General features: G+C 39.4%; 1 protein-coding gene across 4 annotated transcripts in view; it reads right to left on the bottom strand.

The window, feature by feature from the left end:
* Window positions 1-4,245: 4,245 nt before the first annotated feature.
* Window positions 4,246-23,871, bottom strand: part of POU6F2 (POU class 6 homeobox 2) — a 456,399-nt gene continuing 436,773 nt past the window's right edge. For 2 of the 4 annotated variants that reach the window (XM_075826933.1, XM_075826934.1), the window contains one exon: window positions 4,246-12,173. In XM_075826933.1, the coding sequence (XP_075683048.1) occupies window positions 11,669-12,173 (505 nt within the window). In that variant the 3' untranslated portion in view covers window positions 4,246-11,668. The remainder of the gene's footprint in view (window positions 12,174-23,871) is intronic. The other 2 variants (XM_075826935.1, XM_075826936.1) reach the window with 1 other exon arrangement.

The raw sequence follows: 23,871 nt of genomic DNA, 5'->3' as shown, positions 1-23,871 counted from the left end.
GAACTGTATGGCACTATTTACAAGGGGAGGACTGTGGCTCTATCTACAGGAGGCTGAGTGTGTCGCAATCTACAGGGGTCTGTGTGTGGCACTTTCTACTAAGGGGGGGCTGTGCTGCACTTTCTACTAAGGGGGGGCTGTGTGGCACTGTATACAACGGAGGGGGGCTGTGTGGCACTATATACAGTTGGAGCTGTATAGCGCTATATACAGTGGGGGCTTTATGGTGATATCTACAGGGGGCTGTATGCCACTATCTAGAAGGGGGAGGTGGGGGCGCTATCTACAAATGGGGTGTGACACTGACTAGGCGGGGCTATATAGCACTGTCTACAGGGGGACTGTATGGCACATTCTACAGGGGCACTATTTATGAGGTCAAGAGTTTGCTATGGGGCCCAGTCTTTCCTAGTTACGCCCCTGGTAGGATCAGATGCCGTCAATCTATAATTGGTGTGGATCCAGATGCTGGGTGGAGAGCTGCTAATCCATCTTTAGCCCACAACACCCCTTTAATCCCATAACATAACAGTCGACTGCGCTATTGATTCCATCATAACAACGGAACTCTGTCACAACGGTGACAAATGGAAACCACTAGCAAAGTTTCCGTCACAAGTGAGAGCAATAGTGATGCAAACTGATCACCAGATGGAAAGCTCCGAAGGAACCCCTCGACGGAAAGACAACGCTGATGTGAATAGGCCCTTACTCATTCACCACGTGATTTAAATAACATGTTAATGTAATTTTACAGGTTGTTATGATCACGTCGATACCATATGTGTGTTATTTTTTTTTTTTACTTTTTTTTAAATAAAACCACTTTTATTAAATTATATTTTTATTAGCCCCATAGGGAACTTCAAAATGCTATCTTCTAATTTCTTGTATATTGCTTTGGTTTACTCAGTATAGTGTAAAACTGACAGGCAATCATTTAGGTCCTGCATTTGACACAACCTAATATGCCTATATTAGACCGCCGGTTGCCATGGCAACCCATCTATGCAGGGCACAGATGGGTTAACAGAGGGAGCCCCCTCCCTCTGTAGCCACTTAGATGTGCCAGTCGCCATTGACTGCAGAATCTTAGGTGTTAAATGGCAGGAATCGGGCCAGGTATATTATAGCTGGCACCGTCTGTGAATGGCTCAGGCACAACTTCTGTGGCTGAGCCATCCACTGGGTGTACAATTACGTTCTATTTTTGCGCACAGCATACATATGTGTATGCCTCACCTGTATGACCAAAATATGATGCCATCCACGAGATACTTGGCAGCAGAATGTTTTTTTGACCAACATCTGTTACAGTATCTCCTGACTTCACCATAAACATTCATCCTTTGCTCAGACTTTCCTCTTGCTGCACCAGTGCTCTGGAATGCACTACCTGGGACAAACAGATTATTCCCAATATCCACAGTTTTAACCCCTTTAGGACGCAGCCTGTTTTGGCCTTGTGGCACAGCCGATTTTTTCAAATCTGACATGTGTCACTTTATGTGGTAATAACTCCGGAATGCTTTTACCTATCTAAGCGATTCTGAGATTGTTTTCTCGTGACATATTGTACTTTATGATAGTGGAAAAATTTGGTCGATAAATTCAAAAACACCAAAATCTAGAGAAAATTTGCAAAAATTAGCATTTTTCTAAATTTAAATGTATCTGCTTGTAAAACCGATAGTAATACCACACAAAATAGTCACTAGTTACCATTTCCCATATGTGTACTTTATATTTGCATAGTTTTTTGAACATCCTTTTATTTTTCTAGGACGTTACAAGGCTTAGAACTTTAGCAGCAATTTCTCACATTTTCAAGAAAATTTCAAAAGGCTATTTTTACAGGGGCCAGTTCAGTTCTGAAGCGGTTTTGAGGGCCTTATATATTAGAATACCCAAATAAATTAAATTTAATTTTAAAAACTGCACCCCTCAAAGTATTCAAAACAGCATTCAGAAAGTATTTTAAGCCTTTAGGCGTTTCACAGGAAATAAAGCAAAGTAGAGGGGAAATTTACAAATTTCTCCTTTTTTTGCCGAAATTCATTTGTAATAAAAAAAAATGTGTAACACAGAAGGCTTTACCAGAGAAATACAACTCAATATTTATTGCCCAGGTCCTGCAGTTTTTAGAAATATCCCACATGTGACCGTAGTGTACTAATAGACTGAAACACAGGCCTCAGAAGCAAAGGAGCACTTAGTGGATTTTGGGGCCTGCTTATTTTTAGAATATATTTTAGGCACCATGTCGAGTTTGAAGAGGTCTTGTGGGGCCAAAACAGTAGAAACTCCCCAAAAGTGACCCCATTTTGGAAACTAGACCCCTCAAGGAATTTATCTAGGGGTATAGTTAGCACTTTGACCCCACAGGTATTTTGCTATATTTATTGGAGTTAGTCTGTGAAAATGAAAATCTACTTTTTTTTCTGAAATAACATAGAAATTTTTAATATTTACAAGGAATAAAGAAGAAAATTCACCCCAACATTTGTAAAGCATCTTCTGCCGATTACGGAAATACCCCATATGTGGTAATAAACTGCTGTTTGGACCAACGGCATCGCTCAGAAGGGAGGGAGCGCCACTTGGATTTTGGAGCGCAGATTTTCCTGGATTGGTTTTTAGTGCCATGTCGCGTTTGCAACCCCCTGGAGGGAACAAAATAGTGGAAACCCCCCAAAAGTGACCCCATTTTGGAAACTAGACCCCTCAAGGAATTTTTCTAGGGGTTTAGTAAGCATTTATACCACACAGGTCTTTTGCATAATTTAGTAGAATAAGCCCGTGAAAATGAATATAAACATTTTTGTCCACTAAAATGTTGAATTTTTTCATTTTCACAAGGGATAAAGGAGAAAAAGTCGCCCTAAATTTGTAACGCAATCTCTCCTGAGTACGACAATATCCCACATGTGGTAATAATTTATTTTTTTAATAGAAATTAATTAACCTTTGCAGGACTGATCCTTTTTTGCTTTTCCATTTTAGTCTTTCACTCCCCGCCTTCCAAACGCCATAACTTTTTTATTTTTCCATGAATTGAGCGGTGTGAGGGCTTATTTTTGGCAGGACGAGCTGTAGTTTTTATTGGTACCATTTTTTGGTAGATGCAAATTTTTGATCACTTTTTATTACTTTTATTTAGAGCTTTGGTGGCCAAAAACAGTGATTTTGGCGTTTTAAATTCTTTATTTCTTACGGCGTTCATAATGCGCTATAAATTACAATTGTACTTTATTCTGCGGGTCGGTACGATTACGCCAATACCATATGTATATAGGTTTTTATGTTTTGCAGCGTTTGCACAATAAAATCACTTCTTTATAAAATAATTTCTTTTTTGTGTCACCATATTCTGAGAGCCGTAACTTTTTTTTATTTTTCAGTCAAAAAAGCGGTGTAAGGGCTTGTTTTTTGCGGGACGGGTTGTAGTTTTTATTGGTACTATTTTCGGGTACATGCGACTTTTTGATCACATTTTATTCTATATTTTTGGAGGGATGGTGACCAAAAAATAGTGATTCTGGCATTGTCTTTAGTTTGTTTTTTTTTGCGGCGTCCACCGAGACAGCTGGCCTCCCGGTTCCCGGTGCACACTGTCGCCGACAGTGTGCACCGGGAACCACGCAGTAACTGTACGTCCCTGTGCCTTAAGACACTGGCCACATGGACGTACAGTTGCGTCCTCGTGCGCCTAGGGGTTAAGAATGTCCTAAAAACACATTTCTATCGCAATCCCTAATCTGTCTCCATTCCTTTGCCCCCTATCACATTAGTTATCAGAACCTGACCCCTCATTCAGCAGTATCCTCCACTCTCCTTGCACACTAATGCACTTCATGTCTGTCATACACAGATACTGGCTGGTGAACGGCTCAAGCAGCTTTATGTGTATCACCCCATGTGTATGAAAACGGCTGAACAATTGTATAGAACAAGCACTTTTTACATTTTGTGTCTCCCTTATTTCCTCATAGATTGTAAGCTCTTGCGAGCAGGGTCCTCACTCCTCCCTTTGAATTGTAAATTAGTTTTGTCTCTCTGTAATGTCTGATATTGTCTGTACAATGTACCCTCTGAATTGTAAAGTGCTGCGGAATATGTTCACACTTTATAAATAAAGATTATTATTATAGAGACATTTTTCGACATAGATAATACTGAGTACGACTAAAAAGTAAACTCCATAGCACATTTCATGTCAAACAATTCTTTATTCTTTATGGTACAAATTAAAAGTGACAGATCTGAAGCTTTTAAGAAATACACAAAGTGCAGCTTTACTGACCATACAGATATTGCTCTAGATTAATTACAGTTTTATTCCAGTCTATAAAATGTAAAGCAACCTGTGCAGTTAAATCAGCTTTGGTTTCAGTGTCAGAGCAATATGGAGCTTTCCGAATAGTTTTTGCTTATCCTCCGAGTCACAAGTCCACCACATTAAAACTCCACTTCCAGTGAAAACGTAAATTGTCTCTCAGTGCTGTCTTTTCATTGTTAAGTTCAATGCTGGAAATAAGAAACTAAAGCAGTGTGTTATTCCAACCTGTTCGACAACTTTGTAGATCTTAAGCATCTAGAATGAGAAGAACCTTTGGTGTCTCACAGTGGCATTACAAATGAAATACACACAAGTAAAAATATATAGAGCAATAGTGAATAATAAAACCTCTCCAGAAGTGGAAACACTGACATGAATTCTCTACTGCAGGATTTTAGCCATTTGTTCTGCTTATGTACTGATGTCTACAATATCGTAGTCTTGAAAAGCAGCGTTGTGTGCCCAAAAGGAACATGTACATTCTGCTTTTCCATGTCACTTCTTAATATTGCAAGATTGTCAGCAACATTTAGCCATTTTTATACAATGTGCATATACCTTCAAACATTGAGCTTTGGTCCAAGCAAAGGCATTTTACATTTGGCTTTTTTGGTTATAGCTTAAGTTTTTTGATTCGCCTCTACTTTTTCATTGATGCTCACTCTTATGTCTATCAAGGATTTATTGGGTAACCAAAATTTGCATCCATAATCTGTCAAAAAAGGATAAACTGGAAGGCTGAGTTTTTGTAAAGTAGCAGATCCACATTTAAGTGTAAGAAGGAAAATATACCATGGATACAGACTCGTAAGGATGACCGATACACTTTTTTTTGTTATATTTAGGCCTCATACACATTAGCTTTTTATATTTCTATACAATGGGCCCAAATTGTACCTCTGTGGGCCTCCAATTTTACAAAGAAGCACACAGGGGTTTTTCATTACAGTTTTCATGGGCATCTCATGCCATATTACCTAGCTATTCCACTCTAGAAGCATATCTTCTAGGGTAGAATACGATGCATTACAGAGGAACAATAAGTGGCACACCAAGTACCTACAGGTCCATAATAGGGACCCACAGGGACTCCATGTGCCTCTGTAAAGGATCCATGTACATGACATTGCTGTGTACAGAAGCCCTCAGATATTTGGTAAGCATTTAATATTTGTAGGTATCTGAGATGCAAGTTAAAAGATAGACAGGAATGATTCAGGTATTTGCTTGTGTCTAAAATTAAAGAGGTTCTGAAGTGCCCACAGTCAGATCCTAAAGGTGATCTCAGGGAACACAGCTCTGAAAAGAGGGTAAGAACTGGATGTTTACAAGCTGCTCATCTGTACAGGTGTCTCCTGCAGTTAGCTATGTTGGCACATGTGGGCATTTGTTAGTTATACATAATGAATTATGTATTAATTTTTTTTACAATGTTAAACAGTGCTGTTCTATTTTTGTCTACCGATTAATTGGGCCTGCTTGTTTTATCTTTACATTAAACACATTTCAAATGAATAACTAAAAACAAATCAGTTTTAAGAAAAGGTAAAATGTTATGCAGTTAAAATAGTTTTTATTTTATTTTAGTGGGTTTTTAAGTGTACATTTCAATAAACAAGGTTTTAAATCTTGGAAGCTTTTATGAGCTTTTTTTCTGATACAATTTTGATACTAAATTTGCTCAGATATAGATGCATACAGTAAATCCAACAAGTTCAAGTTATCAGATCTAGATATTTGACGGCAAGACAATTTTGGATTTTCTCCGGTGCCAGTTACGTGAGCATGTACATGGATCTAATAATTGCTATGCTTTTTTATTTGGTACCATGCTATTAATGGAGTAGAGAAGAACATAATGCATTTCAGGGACTTCTAACTGAATAAGGACTCATGCACACAGACTTTTTTTCGGGTATGTTTTGAACAGAGCCATAATAAGCATTCCATAGCGGTGCATGAACCCTATGAAGGCATATGGAGGTTTTTTTTATTGATGTATTTTTCACAAACTTGGCAGATAAAAAATGGTGCCATGCTCCATTAGACTCTATGTGTATGGAGGTATTCTCCCTTAGAAGCACTGCTCCTAGGGGAGAATACCCCTATACACATGGAGTTGTATGGCTTTGTACGAAGGAGTTATATAGGCTCTGTGAACAGGGATCTGCTGTCTGCATGCGCCTTAAGGCCACATATAGTATGAAATAAACACTAGTATATTGGAACTAGTATAGTGGAACTAGTCTGAAAACTTGCACAAATATCTATGACAAAATCTTCATCTTTGGCAAGCTGCAGCACTAAACCACAGCTAAGAAAATCGGCTGCCCTGTTCAGTGTGATATGCAATAGCAACATCAAAGTACTGTAACCAGAAATTTAGCTTGAAGCTCTTGGGCAATGATGCAAAACCTGTACCTTTCCCACCCCAACCATCATCAGCCATTTATAGTACTACTGATGTTCTCTCATATGAGGGGTCCGACCACAACCTCTGCTATGCCTTTAGCTGTAACCCTAAGATGAGTTCTGTTTAGACATGCTAAAGGTACATTTTCTTCTAGGGGCCTATTTGAACATGTTCTCTGGGAGACTAAGCAGTGAGCAAGCATCAGCGATGGGGACGTGGCTTGACACTGGATGTAACTGGATCATACCCATTGTGGAAACCATCTTCATAAATCCTTATCATAGGTAAAGGTTGAACACATTTTACTAACATTTACTGTTGCAGAGTCTTTCAAAATAAGCCAGTGGAGCTGCTACTTCAGGTCTCAGCACTAGTGTCGGCATCAACAGTTTATTTTATCAGTAGCTGCAACGTATTGCAGATTCTTTCAAGAAACAAAACCAATAAACGAAACCTTTCAGAGTGAAATAAAATACAACTATACAATAAGAATTCTTCTGTATCCATTCAGTCTACAGTATCCAAAAACACAGAGAACTAAGAGCGTTAAACAAAATTAATGTACAAAAAAAGTGAATTTTTTTTCCCCATTTTCCTCTTTTTTTTCTATAAAATTGACATGGTCTTTATATGTAATAAGTTAAAAGGGATAAGTGGCTACAAACAATTATGGTTTACATATTTACATCTTTCTCGTCATTAAAATGAGTTATTATTCTTGAGGGGCCTGCAAAATTACTAAAAATGGATATAGGAAGCATTACATCACATTTCAAGAATACAAAAACATAATAGAAAATTATTGAACAGTAAAAAATGTTAGTGTGTCAGGAGCTGATTCAGTGGCTCAATGAAGAAGGTTTTGACTGTTTTTGTAGTTTTGCACTTGGCACAGATTGTTAAATACCGTGGATATATTGACACTCACTTTATAAGCTGTGTTAAGATGATAGACGTGGATGTGAATAAAGTCATTCTAGAAGGTTGAGTATCTTTCTCGAATGACAGAGATGGACTAGTAGTCTTTGGAAACCGTAAATACACACATCCCATAACATTTAGTTTTTTTTGGTACTTTAACAGTCTTACTACAGACTGCTGTATAATAAAGGATTTAATAGGTTTGATATCATTGTGATTGACATTCTACTGCTATGGGATTGTTCCTTTGGTGTGTACATATGGGAGGTAAACATAATTGTCCATTGTTTAATTTTGGCCAATAAGCTTGAAATCACAAGCTTAATATCTAGGTTTTAAATGGCATGTATACATTTTAGTTGACATGAGGAAATCATTTTATGTTGAATGCATGTTAGCAACTTAATGTCATTCACGTAAATTTTAAGTTTAAAGGCGTCCCATACTTTCAGCAACTAGTACTCAAGTAAATGGTCGCTAACATTTCTTACGCTTTGTAATGCATTTGCAGTAGCAATCTGGACACTGAGCCATGGAGACCATGGTTGTATAGACAGTCTGTTTGTTGAAATACACTTGTCCATACATACGCTTCTACTGCTTGGATTCTGCGTGGATTGATCTATTCTACATATGGACAGCTGTGACTAAACAAACAATGTTTATGTAGCTGCTATTCCCAAGCTCTAGCTTCAGGGTCCATTGTTATTGAAAATACATTGCAAAGTTTGAGAAATGTAAGCACCACCCAACTAAATACTATTTGCTTAAGGAGCATGTCCACATTGCATTTTCTTATCCTGTACTGATCCTGAGTTACAGCCTTGGGTATAGTCCAGAGCTGCATTCAAAACTTACCAGCTTCAAAGCGGAAATCTCTCAGCATTACTTGCTGACTCAAAGTCTGAACAATATGTGCTTTGGAATTTATATTACACCAGGCTTTGTACAGTAATCTGATGTAGAAAAACCTACTCTCCCACTGCATCATAGCAGCTCAGCTCTTAGGGATCTGACGACAATCTTGTTGACAGTTTCTAGTGATAACCAGCAGAATTGAGAATGCAGTTTAAGATCCCATTCAGATGAGCGTGTATCACGTCCGTGGGAGGGCCGTTAAAACAACGGCCGTCACATGGACTCATGTATTTCAATGGGGCCGTTCACACAACCGTTGTTTCAATGGAGCATGTGAAGGGTCCGTGAAAAAATAGGACAGTGTCCTATTTTACTGCGTGTCACACATCCCTTCAAAGACTTTAATCTATGGGGGCTCCGTGACAACGCATCCCCCACGGGTGCACCTCGGACGTGAAAAACATCAGTTTTTCACGTCCGAGGTTGCTGATGCTCCTCTGAATGTAGCCTAACATTACAGTATAATACAGGCTGTGCCTAAGGATTAATTAAAGATATTGAATGCAATGCATTTACAAACCTATTCATCTTTTTTGTGGATTAATTCTGTATATAAATGGTAAAATGGTGTTCAAAGGAAAGCATACAATTTTGATTAATTTCAAACATGTCTTATCTCAAGAGAAACAAATTGTATATATACTACAATCTGTTAATTTAACAAATGGATGTGAGGCTGGGTTCACAGAAGCGTTCGGAATTCCGTTCTGCTCTGTTAGAGGAGCTGTAAAAACTGGAAGCGCCGGTTCCGTTGCATGGTGGACATTGTCTTTTGGGGTGTCCATGGTTTTACAGAAAACAATAGTGCAGCATGCTACGCTATAGTTTCCAGTATTCTTAGCCGGATCTGCGTCGGAAGCCCCTAACGGAGCCTCCAACACAGATGTGAATGAGGCCTAAGAGGCTTTGTTTAAATTATTTCTCCTGGTACATTGAAGTTTAAAGAAAGCTGCAGGATGATATTAGTTTCTGAGCTTCTTCATGAAAGGGATGTCTAGTTTAGAATACCCACTTTCATATACACTATTAGGGAATTATGATTAAATAGAGCGGGGTCCTAGGTTCAACATCCTCATCTCTTGCCCATAGTTACAAAGAGTGTCTGTCGCTATGGAGGACCTGTCCTGAATTACACAGACAACCCATTGTTTTGAATGAAAACAATGTAATGCTTAATTTCTCCTGTGGTGGAGCTGCAGGGAAATTACACAATTATTGACAGGTTTCCCCACAAATGACATATGATCGCTGGGAGTCCCAGCAGGGGGTAAACTTTGTGATCATCCTTTTGTCAAGGCACTTTCTAACAAGTAAGGATTGTCAGAAGTGGACAATCAACATTCAGGATTTGCCTACGGCACAAGGATTAGCCCCATCATTCCATACTGTTACTTTTAAAAATCTCCCACCACTGAGATATTTGTCCTTAACAATGAGTTGTATATATGACTCCTATTGAAATCTTTAGGGTCCATATATAAGTGCATATGCACTTGGACCACCTACTGGTAGAAACAGGCTGATGACATTTTTACAAGTATCAGTAGAGAAGAATATGTCCTCTGTAGTAAAGAAATGAAATACTAAACACTTAGGCTAGGAGTACGCAGTGACAGACATAGCACAAGTAACACAATGTGACATTGTGCCTGCTAGTGGGCCATAGAGACTCATTATATTGCATTAAGATATGTCACACAATGTATGTACATGCAACTGTAACGCAACAATCATCAAAAGTTTCTGCTGACAGAATGTTTTGGTAATTGTAGCTACAGATGAGCTCATAGGAAATAATGTAACTGCATGCGACTATGACATTGTGCATTACCTTATTAGACAAAAAGTGTATAAACACATTTAAATTGCACATTTGACGTTATGAAATGTTTATAGAGTGACTTTGTGTACAGCTGTCAGACATTGACATGTAGCCTCAGTCTTATGATATATGTTAAGATGAAGTTCAAAATAGTATATGCAGCTTTCTTTAAACCTCAATTATAGAGAATGGTCAATTTAAATGTTAGAAATGCAAATAAGTTCTACTGAAAAAATAGTATGTGGGCCTGTCTGAAAGTATTTCATGACTTATTGATATCAGTCTAGAAAAACAGAAATCTCTTATTTTTGTCAAGACAAGTTCACATTAAAAAGGCGTGGACAGCGAACCAATAAACAGCTATTTACGCACATGTGAAAAATATCCTATTATTTCTTTACTTTTCCATTTGGTTTGTTTTTTTAAGCTGCTTCTCTACTTAAGATTATGAATATTTTTCTTTGGCTAAGAGACTTTGGAAATAAAATATAGAAAATGGCTGCAGAACGCATTTGTGGAAACCCTATTTCTTCTCTTATCATTTTTTGTCACAATGGAAAATATCTCCTTGAGGGCCAAGGAAACTACACGCATGCAAAAAATAATAGTTCATTGGCACTGAATGATAGAAACCAAACGTAATTCATTGTTCTTATGTCTAAACATGGAATCCATGTTTAAAAAGACCATCTAAGCAAAACTGCATTTGCTCTCAAATGCATGTAACACAATTAGAAGTTTAGTAGGAGTAATAAGTGACAAATTATAAGTTTCATCATTTTTTTCCACACATTATACAGTGAGATGTGTAACACAACATTAAGCTCATTATAGAGAAGTCCAACAATCTAGGTTTGCAACACCATTTTTCTGGCTTTGGTTATCAGTGAAGATTTCATAGTGATTGAGCACTTTAGAACCTGAAAGTCTACAATTGTTCCTCCAGGTGGCAGGCTTGTTTTCTTTTTACATAGATAAAACATTTTCTTGTTTTTCAAACACTGTTCGCATTGTCATATTATATACACACAATGTATGCAGTTATTTGGTATTTTTGTGACGTCCATAGAAAAAAAAATGTCTTTTTTTTTTCGGAACTACTATCACACACACTAAGTGTTGTGCAATGTTTCTTTTTTTTTGGAAAACTCATGAATAACAGTACATTAATAAATTTTTCTGTCCACCTGTTTTGTTCAGTCTTTTACTTACAAGGATGATGAACAGGCATTTCACAGAGTTCAATCTCAAAGTTTTAAGAATTTTCTTCCATTGAGTCTGTCAAAGACTCCATAGGGACTCCTGTGCCTGGCTCATGTTGTTTTATGCGTTTTATTGTGTTTTTGAGAGCTTGTCGCTTGTTGCAAAACCACACCCGGACAACTTCCCGGTCATAGTTCAGCTTCTCTGCGATTTCCGTCATTTCCTGTCCAGAAGGGTGTGTGTTCTTCTCAAAATGGGCGTTCAAGATCTCTAGGGCCTGTGGAGTGAATGAGGTGCGCCTCTTGCGTTTTTTTGAAGGCTCGCTTCCGATAAATTCTGTCAGGTTCTGCATACCTGCACGGTGGCGGGCCTCAGCCTCAGCCATCCACCTCTCAAGGACTGGCTTTATCTTCTGGGCACTTTTAGGGGTGATGTCCAGCTTTTCAAACCTGGCAGGATACAAAAGGCCAGGGTTCAGTTTGGCTGTCAGACTGCTAGCTATAGTGTTCTCTTGGGCTTCCTGTGGTAGGAAAAAGTGGCTTCTCAGGATGGTGTGTCTGAGGGGAAAATTGAAAAAGAAGAGTCTTACACTGATGCTCTGCCAGGGTGGGACTTCCTGCCTGCCTAACTAATGGACTGGCAGAGGTACTTAACAAGGACATTATGTTCTATGAGAAAACAATACTAATCACAGGCATGCAATATTTCAAACAACCAGTAGTACAGAAAGGAGAATGTATAACTTACAGTATTGTTTAAAGACCGTAATAAACTGCAGAGAATCAGCAAGTACTGGTGTTTGAGGTTTTTGAATAGATAAGTTTAGAATTATTTTGTGTCACTTATTAAATATATTATTGTGCAAAATAGGTCCCAAAAATGGTGATTGATGGATTTAAGTAACATTTTGGTAGTGAATTATAACATAGCTATGTGGTATAGCCCACGTCTGGTATGTTCATATATAGGGGACGACTATGTGTAATCTAGGTCGATATTTGTTTGGACAGAATCTGTAGTCTACAGGCCAGAGGCTCCCAACAATTTGTAGGTCTAGATCAACTTTCCAATACTACTGGTAGTGTTGAGCCACACTGAGTAATTAAACTAGAAAAAGCCTGTTAAATTGATTGCTAATTTTTTTGGGTTATATCAAATGGGTTATATAAAATGTGTTACTTTGAGATACATTTTATACCTTGTTTGACAGAAATTCAGAGCCTATGGAAAGTGCAGCTACACTTTAAGGCCAAGATCACACACACAGTTTTGATGCTGTTTTTGGCTCAGTTTTTTAGCCAAACACAGAAGTGGACACAAAAGGAAGGAGATGCAACAGTCTTTTCTTTATACTTTTCCTTCCTTTTGGATCCACTTTGGGTAAGGCCGCTAAGCGGTCAACAACTGCGCCGGCATAATGTTCAGGTCGGCTCTTAATCAGCCTCTTAATGGCCACGCGTTGTTGCAGGTAAAACGGCACTTTACCTGCAAAATTGTGTGGCCATTAATTAATACATTTTTTATGGCCACACGATTTTTCAGGTAAAGGGCCATTTTACCTGCAACAACGCGCTGCCATTAACAGGCTGATTGATAGCTGCTCCGAACATGGTGCCTGTGTGGTGATTGGCTGCATTGCAGTCGGATCAGTGGCGCTCCATGTGGCCTTACCCAAAATGGATGCAAAAGGAAGGAATAGTATAAAGAAAAGACTGATGCATATCCTTTCTTTTGTGTCCACTGCTAAGTGCAATATGAAATATTTAATATAACTACCTACAGGGAAAACTGCAAATGCTCTCTCAGAGAGTTCAGAACTCTCAGGATTTCAAAGGGGAACAGAGATGAGTCATTGATGCCACACGGGTCAGTCACTTGCTTTATCTCTTAGGTTTGGGCCCCACCAAAACTTTCAGAGAAATACTGTTGTTCTAAAGTCCACTTATTATATATGCGCCTTTCATGCTACTGTCGCTGCAGAAAATATCTATACGAGCTTCCACAGATGGGCATATTAAACTTGCATTTACCTGTCTCTATTGTGGACGTAACATTTTAGGCCTTAATATTCGACTTTATTAAAGCCATTTGACCGAATCCTTTGAAATGAATGGAGTAAAGAAAGATGCATGTGGCATGACTGTCATAAAGTTATAATGAAGATTTCAAGATACAAAGATTTGTGAGTAGCCCCAACTTTTAATCCCTTGGCGCTGCAGACAGTTTTCGGTTTATCATTCTAGTTTTTTACCTCTCCGCATTCCAAAAGCCATAACTGTTTCATTTTCATAGCCGTATGAGGGCGTGATTTTGCGGAAACAGTTCTGTTTATTGGCACTAATTGATGTACCATGTGATATACTGAAAATGTTAGATTTTTTTTTTCAGGGTGAAATGAGAAAAAAATAGCAATTCCACCATTGTTTTTTGGGTTTTTATTTTATGGCGTTCACTGTGCGGTAAAAAGGGGATGTTAACTTTAGTCTACGTGTCAGTACGATTACAGCGAAACCAAATTTATATAGTTTTTTATATTTTACTACTTTTACAAAATAAAACCTTTTGATTTCGATGGAGCTGTGTGAGGACTTGTTTTTTTGCGGGACTAGCTTATATTGGTACAATTTTGGGGTACATACAGATGTAGCCGTCTTTACCTTGACTTTTAACGCATTAAATAAACAATGACTAGATCCCTTATCTTGACTTTTTCAATAACTTTTGTTGTGTGATATCACACTGCAGCAAGTTAGCAGAATCAAGTTAAAGATGGCTACATCTGTACGACTTTCGTATAATTTCTTATTACACTTTTTAAGGGAGACGAGGTGACAAAAAAAACGCAATTCTGCCAATTTGTATTTATTTTTACGCAAAAACTGGGAAAAGATTTTTATTTTTTTACTTTTTTATATGTAGGTATATATTCTTAAAAACTGTATAAAACATCTTTTTTCATATTTACTTTTAAACATGCAATTTTTTGATCACTTGTACAATATATTGCAAATCTTATGTATTACAATGTGTTGTCCTGTGAGCTATACCCATTTAAGCCCACCCTCTGGCAGAGCTTAATAGGAGTACTAATATGGTAGACCTGTGGGCCTTCGTCATGCGCCCATGATAATCGGCTGCCTATATAACCCATTGGAGCCCTGTGATCGCGTCACGGGGAGCCCTCTGTCTAACATTTTAGATGCCGCGGTTGCTATTGACCACGGCATCAATGTTAAATGCCTGGGATATGAGTTATCTAGAGCTGGGAACTAGAGCAGGGTGTCAGCTGCAATATACAGTCAACACCCACTGTGTGTAGAGCAAACTCAGCTCTTGAGCCTGTGCCAAATGTCCCCCTGCGACATCCACCGTGCATATAGGATGGATGTCACCAAGGCGTTGAAGAGGTTGTCTCGGATTCTTTTGCTTCCAATCGTCTACGTGCATGAAATATAACCAATAGAACTATTGTTCATTGATGATTAATATTATTAGTGATATTGGTAAATGTCACTCGTCCGACATTTGCAATACATATGCCGATATTATCAAACCTGTATTAAAAAGTGTTAACATATGAAGAATGATTACACTGATGTTAATGATTTTTCAAATTAACGATAATTCTTTTTGGAAATCAGACCCAATCTAAATATATGGCTCCTGCATAGAGCTATAATGTGCGCAGGAGCCCTAAAACAGATAGGTTATTGTCCATCTTAATACCCCAGTACTTCACTAGCCCTCCATGTATTAAACAGGGTTAGATGACCTCTGGTCCCTAGTGCTGGGGTGTGGATTCTCTGTAATTTTTTTATTTTTTTTCATGCAGTGATTTGTACTTCTCTCTGTTGGATATTTTCTTTTGGAAAGTGGTTATAGTATGTTATACTGCAGTGTTTGTAGGTGTTTTTGCTGGGCAGTAGAAAACTTAATAGGGTTTTATGATTGTTTGTATCACCTATATACTGCATCTGTAAGGTAACAGAAGACTATGCTGTTCCGCATGTAAAGTGTTTGTACACATACAATATATGTATAGGGAATGCTGTAAATTTCATTTACAGAAAGTATATATACAATGATACACTGCTGGTGTATGCATTGTAGTGCAGAATGGATGTCCCATATAAATAATATTAACAGTAAATTAACACATTCCTATGTTTTATTCATAGCTTTACTCCACGGAATGGAGAAAATCCTAAATTGTTACTCAACAGAAAAGGAGCCAGTATTTAGATCATTGGTGTTTCTTATCTGTGTTGATTCTTCACTACATGAGATTTGGTATAACAATATACAAGTCATGAAACAAATTTCCCAGCAGTGGTATCCTTGTATAGACTGAATAAAGGTTATTTTCTACAGGGAGGTATCTTATAAGAAAAAACAGTAGGGGATGCCATAGAAGTGAGAGGATCCTATGGAGCTTTTTGTATTTAACAACAATCAATGGGTTTTATGGAAAATCATTGAGCAAAATGTGAGCTGCAAGCTCACTACCCCATACTGATGTTATTTATAACCTTAGTCTTAAACTGCAGGAAAAGTACACTTCTGTTCTACAGGGAATACATTAAAAATATAAAGAGCGGATAAAGAGACAGAGCATTTCATGGATCACCAAGAACAAAATCCACTTAAATAAGCTCAGATTTGGTTGTTTTTTTTGTGACAGACTCCAAGGACTCAGACAACAATAGAAAGCTCCTGGCTAAGTATTTTCTGCCTTATTTATAAAGTTTGTATTAATGATGCAGTGCTCCATGTATATGTATGTTTGTGTGTTTAGTGTGCGAGTTTTTGTGTGAATATATATAAACACAATATATAAACACAAGCAAGAACACACATAAAAATATTCAAAGCAGCTTTTTTGTTCTAGCGATTAGTGAGTGTGCCAGCACTTGGACCCCCCATTAAAATCATCTTCTGGCATGTCGCTATGACATATCACAAAATAGAAAAGTTTGCACATTGATGCACATACACTTCTGGCAACAATTAAAAAACGAAAACATTATGGCTATAATCACACAGGCAGTTTTTGATGCAGTTTTTGGGAGCCAAACACAGTAATAGATACAAAAGAACAGTCTTTGCTTAAGGGGGGATTCACACGAGCGTGTATTGGGTCCGTGCGGGTCGCGTGGTTTTCACGCGCCACGCACAGACCAATACAAGTCTATGGGGCAGTACAGACAGTCCTTTTTTTTTCGCAGCGTTTGTCAGCTGCGCAAAAAGCGCGACATGCTCAATATCTCTGCGTATTTCGCGCATCACGCACCCATTGAAGTCAAACCGACTGAAACAGAGCACCAGCTGTCAAAAGGATGAATGTAAACAGAAAAGCACCACATGCTTTTCTGTTTCCAAACATCCAAACGGAGTGTCTTTGAGATGAGCGAACCCGGACAACCGAACCGAACTTCACCGGGTTCGGCCGAACTCGGCAAAAAAAATTCCGGTACGCGACGTCAGGAGATAGTCACTGTCCAGGGTGCTGAAAGAGTTAAACTGTTTCAGCACCATGGACAGTGACTTCCGATCCCAATATACATGAACCTGTAAAAAAAAAACAAAGTTCTGACTTACCGATAACTCCCGGCTTCTTCCTCCAGTCTGACCTCCCGGGATGACAATTCAGTCCAAGTGACAGCTCCAGCCAATCACAGGCCAAGCACAGGCTGCAGCGGTCACATGGACTGCCGCGTCATCCAGGGAGGTGGGGCCCGATGTCAAGAGAGGCGCGTCACCAAGGACGCGTCACCAAGGCAACGGCCGGGAGGGAAGTTCTCGGTAAGTACGAACTTTTTCTTTTTTTAACAGGCTTCTCGATATTGTGTTCGGCATTCACTGTTGAGGGTGCTGAAAGAGTTACTGCCGATCAGTTAGCTCTTTCAGCACCTTGGACAGTGACGGGCGTCGACTAGCCTCATCTCTATGATGGCGGTTGCGCGAAAGTCACGCAGCCGCGCATCATACACGGATGACACACGCAGCTGTCAAGTGTTTTTTGCGCGCGCAAAACGCCGCGTTTTTTGCGCGCGCAAAAACGCAACGTTCGTCTGAATCTGCCCTTATACTTTGCCTTCCTTTTGGATCCAAACCTGTGTTCGTCGAAAAAAAAAAACCTGCCAGATAAACCGCGTGTGTTATTCCTGCCTATATAAGATCGGATGCAACAAAACATTAACCCCTTCCCGCCGCAGCCCTTTTTCAGATTTTCATTTACGTTTTTTCCTCCCCACCTTCCAAAAGCCATAACTTCTTTATTTTTCCGTCGATATAGTCCTATGAGGGCTTGACTTTTGTGGGGCGAGTTGTAGTTTTTCGTAGCACCATTTATTTTGCCATATAATGTACTAGGAAATGGGAAAAAAATTATTTGTGGGGTAGAAAATGAAAAAAAACAGCGATTCCTCCATGGTTTTTTGCATGCCGTTTTTACGGAATTCACTGTGCAATTAAAACAACATGTTAACTTTATTCTGTGGGTCCATACGATTATGGCGATACCAAATATATATAGTTTTTTCTATATTTTACTACTTTTACAAGTAAAAACCTAAGTGTAAAAAAGAAAATTTATTTTGTGTCGCCAAATTCCGAGAGCCATAACTTTTTTATTTTTCTGTCGATTAAGTGGTATGAGGGCTTATTTTTTGCGGGATAAGCTGTAGTTTTTAATTATACCATTTTGGTGTACATGCGATGGTTTGATCACTTATTTAATTTTTTGTGGGAGATTAGGTGACCAGAAAATAGAGATTTTGCCGTTTACAATTTTTTAATATTTTACTACTTTTACAAGTAAAAACCTAAGGGCTTATTCAGACGAATGCTTAATACGTCCGTACTAGCCGCGTGATTTTCACGCGCGTTGCACATACCTATGTTAGTCAATGGGGCCGTTCAGACTGTCCGTGATTTTCACGCAGCGTATGTCCGCTGCGTAAAACTCACGACATGTCCTATATTTGCCAGTTTTTCGCGTATCACGCACCCATTGAAGTGATGCGTGCTACAGTAGTCAAAACTATGACCACGTGCTTTTCTGTTTACAAACATAAAAGCAGAGTGTCATAATGATCACACAGTCACGCATCATATGCTCATGACACACAGAGCTTTTGTGGACCTTTTGCGCGTGCAAAACGCCGCATTTTTTGCGCGCGCAAAACGCACAGGCTCGTGTGAATCCAGCTTTAGTGCAAAAAATAACATTTACGAGAGACAAATTCCAAACGCCAAATTCTGAGAGCCATAACATTTTTATTTTTCCGTCGATTAAGTCATATGAGGGCTTATTTTTTGCGGGATAAGCTGTAGTTTTTAATAATACCATTTTGGTGTACATGCGACAGTTTGATCACTTTTTATTTCATTTTTTGTGGGAGATTAGGTAACCAAAAAATAGAGATTCTGGCGTTTACAATTTTTTTTTTTACGGCGTTCACCATGCGGGTTAAATAATGATATATTGTAATAGTTCAAACTTTTACGGACCCGGTGATACCAATTATGTTTATTTATTTATTTTTTTACTATGCTCTAGGGGGAAAATGGGAAAAGGGTTTTTTTTTTAACTTTTAATATTTCTATTTTTTTACACAAAAAAAAAAAACGTTAACTTATTTTTACTTTTTTTATTAGTCCCCCTAGGGGACTTCAACCAGCGATCGTTAGATCGCTTGCACGATATACTGCAATACTAATGTATTGCAGTATATCGTGATTCTGACAGGCATCTATTAAGCCCTGCCGCTCGTTACTCTGAAGTGTCGGCTGTAACAAAAAGCCAACACCTGCATCGTATGGAGCGGGTTCACTCCGTGAGCATGCTCCATACTTCCCCTACCCGTCTATGACGTAACTGTATGTCATATGTCGGGAAGGGGTTAAGGCTGGATTTACACGCAGGATTTTGCTGTATTTTTTATGGCATTTTTGTGAACATTTTGTGTTGGCTTTTCTTTAGTTCGACCAGATGTTCCATTGAAGGCTATGGAAACCTTTCTTGAGCACTATGTATATATATATATATATATATATATATATATATATATAAAAATATATATATATATATATATATATAGAGAGAGAGAGAGTGAAAGAGAGAGAGAGAGAGTGAAAGAGAGAGAGAGAGAGAGATTTGAAAATAGACATCACTCCCTGTTAGAGGTGAAAAGAAAAGAGCTTTTATCTATGTATCCTGGAAACATAGAAGCTGTATCTTTTGCTCAAACCCAAATCCGTCAGGCTTCAGTGACGGCGGGTCCTGCGTGTCTCTTATCGATAACAGGTGGATCTGACCCGCTGTTACTGAAGCCCTCAGTCCTGCTGACCTGACAGATTCGGGTTTGAGCGCATCTAGGATACATAGAAGATGTATCGCAAAAAGTAAAAATTTGAATAAAAAACAATAAAAAAGTTGTCCAAAATACTCTTAGGGCATGGCCAGACGTGGCGGAATTGCTTGTGGCGGACCCGTTTCTCCATTGCCTTCCACAGCTTTTTAGTAGGGTTCGTTTACACGTTGCGGACAATTCCGCTGCGGAGCATAGGCTGCAGTGCGGAATTTGGTGTTCACAGCATACAATGGTTGTTGCGGACGTGTGGCGGACTGGTTGCGGACTCATTGCAAAATTTCTCCATTGACTTCAATGGAAATTCAAAATTCTGCAATGAAGTCCGCAGATGTTATGTAGATGTTATGTGTGCTGCAGAGCGTAATGGTTTTACTAACATGACATTTCTTTATTCTGGCTGGACCTATGTATTTCTAGGTCTACAGCCAGACTGGGGAAGTCAATGGGGCTCCCGTAATTACGGGTGACTACGTGTGTGCACACATAATTACGGGTGACTACGTGTGTGCACCCGTAATTACGGAAGCATTGCTAGGCGACGTCAGTAAATAGTCACTGTCCAGGGTGCTGAAAGAGTTAAGCGATCGGAAGTAACTGTTTCTGCACCCTTTACAGTGACTTCCGATCACAAGATACATCAACCTGTATAAAAAATAGAAGTTCATACTTACCGAGAACTCCCTGCTTCTTCCTCCAGTCCGGCATGCCAGGATGACGTTTCAGTCTAAGTGACGGCTGCAGCCAATCACAGGCTGCAGCGGTCACATGGACTGCCGCGTCATCCAGGGAGGTCGGGCTGGATGCTGAAAGAGGGACGCGTCACCAAGATAACGGCCGGGTAAGTATGAAATTCTTTTACTTTCACTAGGGAAAGTGCTGTCCCTTCTCTCTATCCTGCACTGATAGAGAGAAGGGAAGTACTTTCACCTCAATACGCAGCGGCTAGTCCGCATCAATTTAATGCCCATTTTGGGCAGAGCCGCAACAGAATCTGCAACGCAGATTCTGTGCGGCATTGATGAGGACAGTTGCGGAAGAAATCCGCCACGTCTGGGCATGCCCTTATGAATTTTTTTTTCAAATGAGCTCAAAGATTTAAGTAGCCTTTAAAGTCTATAGTATAATATCAAATTCACAACACACAACTGCATTTTGGTTTGTGCCGTTTTTGGGTCAATTTTATGGTCAGTTGGTTTTTTGTTCAAAGCGCAGCATGCCCTGGGTATGGCGTTTTTTCAGCCGTCTTTCCCATATTCTTCTCTTTAGAAATTCAGAAACACCAGAAAAAAAGCATGTTCGAAATAACACCAAATGAAAAACGCCTTAAAAAACGCATATTTCATTTTAACAACACTAGCCTTTTTAGAAGCATTTTTTACATGCAGTTTAAAACGCCAGACATTTTCTGTGTGTGAAGGAGGCCTAAAGGAGTTTTCTGGGCATAAAAAAAATTATTAAATTGCACAATGCCTTTCTCCAAATCTGTTTTTTGCCTGCGTATGTGTAACGTCAGCCAATCACAGTCCACTATGGATGTGTAGTCAGTAAGGATTTCACTACAGCAGGTGGTAACAGGCTTGCCAACTGATCAATTTTCCTTCTAAAGAAAGGAGCAAAAATCACATACTAGTTTAAAAGCAGCTCTACCTATCTGCAGAGTTTGGAATTTTTAGAGTATATTTACACTCAGCATATTTATTGCAGAAATTTCTGCGTCTGAAAATGTATTTCATACATGTAAGGCCCCATTCACATCACGTTCTTTCCCTATGTTTATCGTGTATGTCGGGAAAGCTCCCGATGTACACAATAAACGTGTTCATCGAGCTCCATTATCCCGATGGAAACCAAAAGAGTGTCCTTTTGGCCACCATCGGGCTGGTATACCTTTTTTCTGATAGATGGAATAGTGTAGATGTCTATGCTATTCCATCCTGAGGGATCCCACAAAAAAAAACGTACACCTCACTGTCTAAGTTTTTTTTTAACATGAGAGCATATGGCTGACGGATGCACTGTATGGCAAACATCACAGGTGTGTGTTAATCGTTTACCTAGGGGAGCTCTCGACATCACTGTCTGACTGTAAAGGGAAAAAACAGTGATTCCTTCATTTTTTAGGGGGTCTTGGTTTTACAGCATTCACCGTGTGGTAAAGAAGACATGTTTACTTTATTCTACGGTTTAATACCATTACAGCGATACCAAATTAATATAGACTGTTTTATATTTTACTACTTTTACAAGAAAAAAACATAATTGTTAAAAATAACATTTGTTTTGTGTCGCCATATTCTGAGAGCCATAAGTTTTTATTTTTCCGTCGATTGTAGTTTTTATTGGGACCATTTTGGGGTACATAAGACTTTTTTTTATTTTTTTTAGGAGATAAGGTGACCAAAAAACAGCAATTTTATCATTTTAATTTTATTTTTTTTACGGCATCCATTGTGCGGTTTAAATAATGTTATATTTTGTTAGTTCAGACTTTTATGGACATAGTGATACCAGTTATGTTAAAACTTTTTTTTTTTATACATTGCTTTGGCGGGAAAGGTTTTTTTTAACATTTATTATATATATTTTTTTTTTATGTATGAATTAATCTTTATTTAACTGTTTAAAACTTTTTTTTACTAATCCCCTCAGGGGACTTTAACCAGCGATCGCTTACACTATATACTGCAATACTAATGTAGGAAGGGCTTAATAGGTGTAAAAAGAGTACAGACCCGAGGGCCTTCATTAGGCCCCTAGACTGCCATGACTATCATAGGCAACCTGCAATCGCGTCGAGGCTGGGGGGACGATGGCACGTCAGAGGGGGCCGTCCCCCTCATTTTGACGGCTTAGATGCCATGGTCGCTATTGACCGCAGCACCTAAGGGTGTTTTAAATAAGTAGCATCCAGCTCGTTTCACTGAAGTGATGGCTGTTTCATACAGCCGATACACTCGTTCTAAATATATATATACAGCGGATGTCGGGAAGGGCTTAACCCTATTGTCCATTGCATTTCTGCTACCTTCTAGAAACAGTGCCACTCTTGTCCATGGACTGTGTTTGGTATTGCAGCCCAGACCAATTCAAGTGAATACCATACAGCGCCAATGCACAAGAAGTGCATAGTGTATAGAAGGAAGCAGAAATGCATTTTTTAAAATATCATATAACCACTTTAAACCTTTAATGACCAGCCTATTTTGGGCCTTAGGCCTCATTCACACGGCAGGGTTTCCCGGCCGGGTGCCGGCCGTTCATAAATCGGCCGGCACCCGGCTGCATTAGGAATAATAGACCCCTAATGGGGCTATTCACACGACCGATTTTTTGACGGCCGGGAAAACCGCCCGTCAAAAAATAGGACATGCTCTATTTTCGCCCGGGTACCCGGCCGCCCGGCTCCCATAGAAGTCTATGGGGCCGGGTAATACCCGGCCATCACCGGGATGTGTCCCGAGTGACGGCCGGGTTTTCCGGCTCTTGCGCTCTATCTCCTCCTCCTCACAGCGCAGAGTGCATGTGAGGAGGAGGAGTTGATGCCATTCTGACGAATGGCATCGCTGTACACTGTGTGGCAGGGCCGGGGTGTACAGCAGGTGGAAGGGAGCGCTGCGCTGGCTCCCTTCTCCTGCTTGTTTTAAAAGCGCCCTGGCCCGGCGACACCTTTGATGGCGCCGCTAGCAGCTGCAGCTGCTGCTGCTGCTACTACTGTAGCGACGCCACTATAGCAGAGCAGGGAGGTATCTCCCCGCTCTGCTATGTGCTAGCCGCACTTTAGCTCCTTGAAGGAGCGGAATCCCCGTGTGTTCGGGGATTCCGCTCCTGGACAGAGCGCTTGATGTCTCTGTCCATATCTGGGCAGTGACATCAGGGGAAA

The sequence above is a fragment of the Rhinoderma darwinii genome, chromosome 5 (genome assembly GCF_050947455.1).
Source record: "Rhinoderma darwinii isolate aRhiDar2 chromosome 5, aRhiDar2.hap1, whole genome shotgun sequence".
In the NCBI taxonomy this organism is placed as follows: Eukaryota; Metazoa; Chordata; class Amphibia; order Anura; family Rhinodermatidae; genus Rhinoderma; species Rhinoderma darwinii.
Note: the sequence above shows the minus strand (reverse complement) of the source record. Positions and strands in the feature narration are given on the sequence as shown.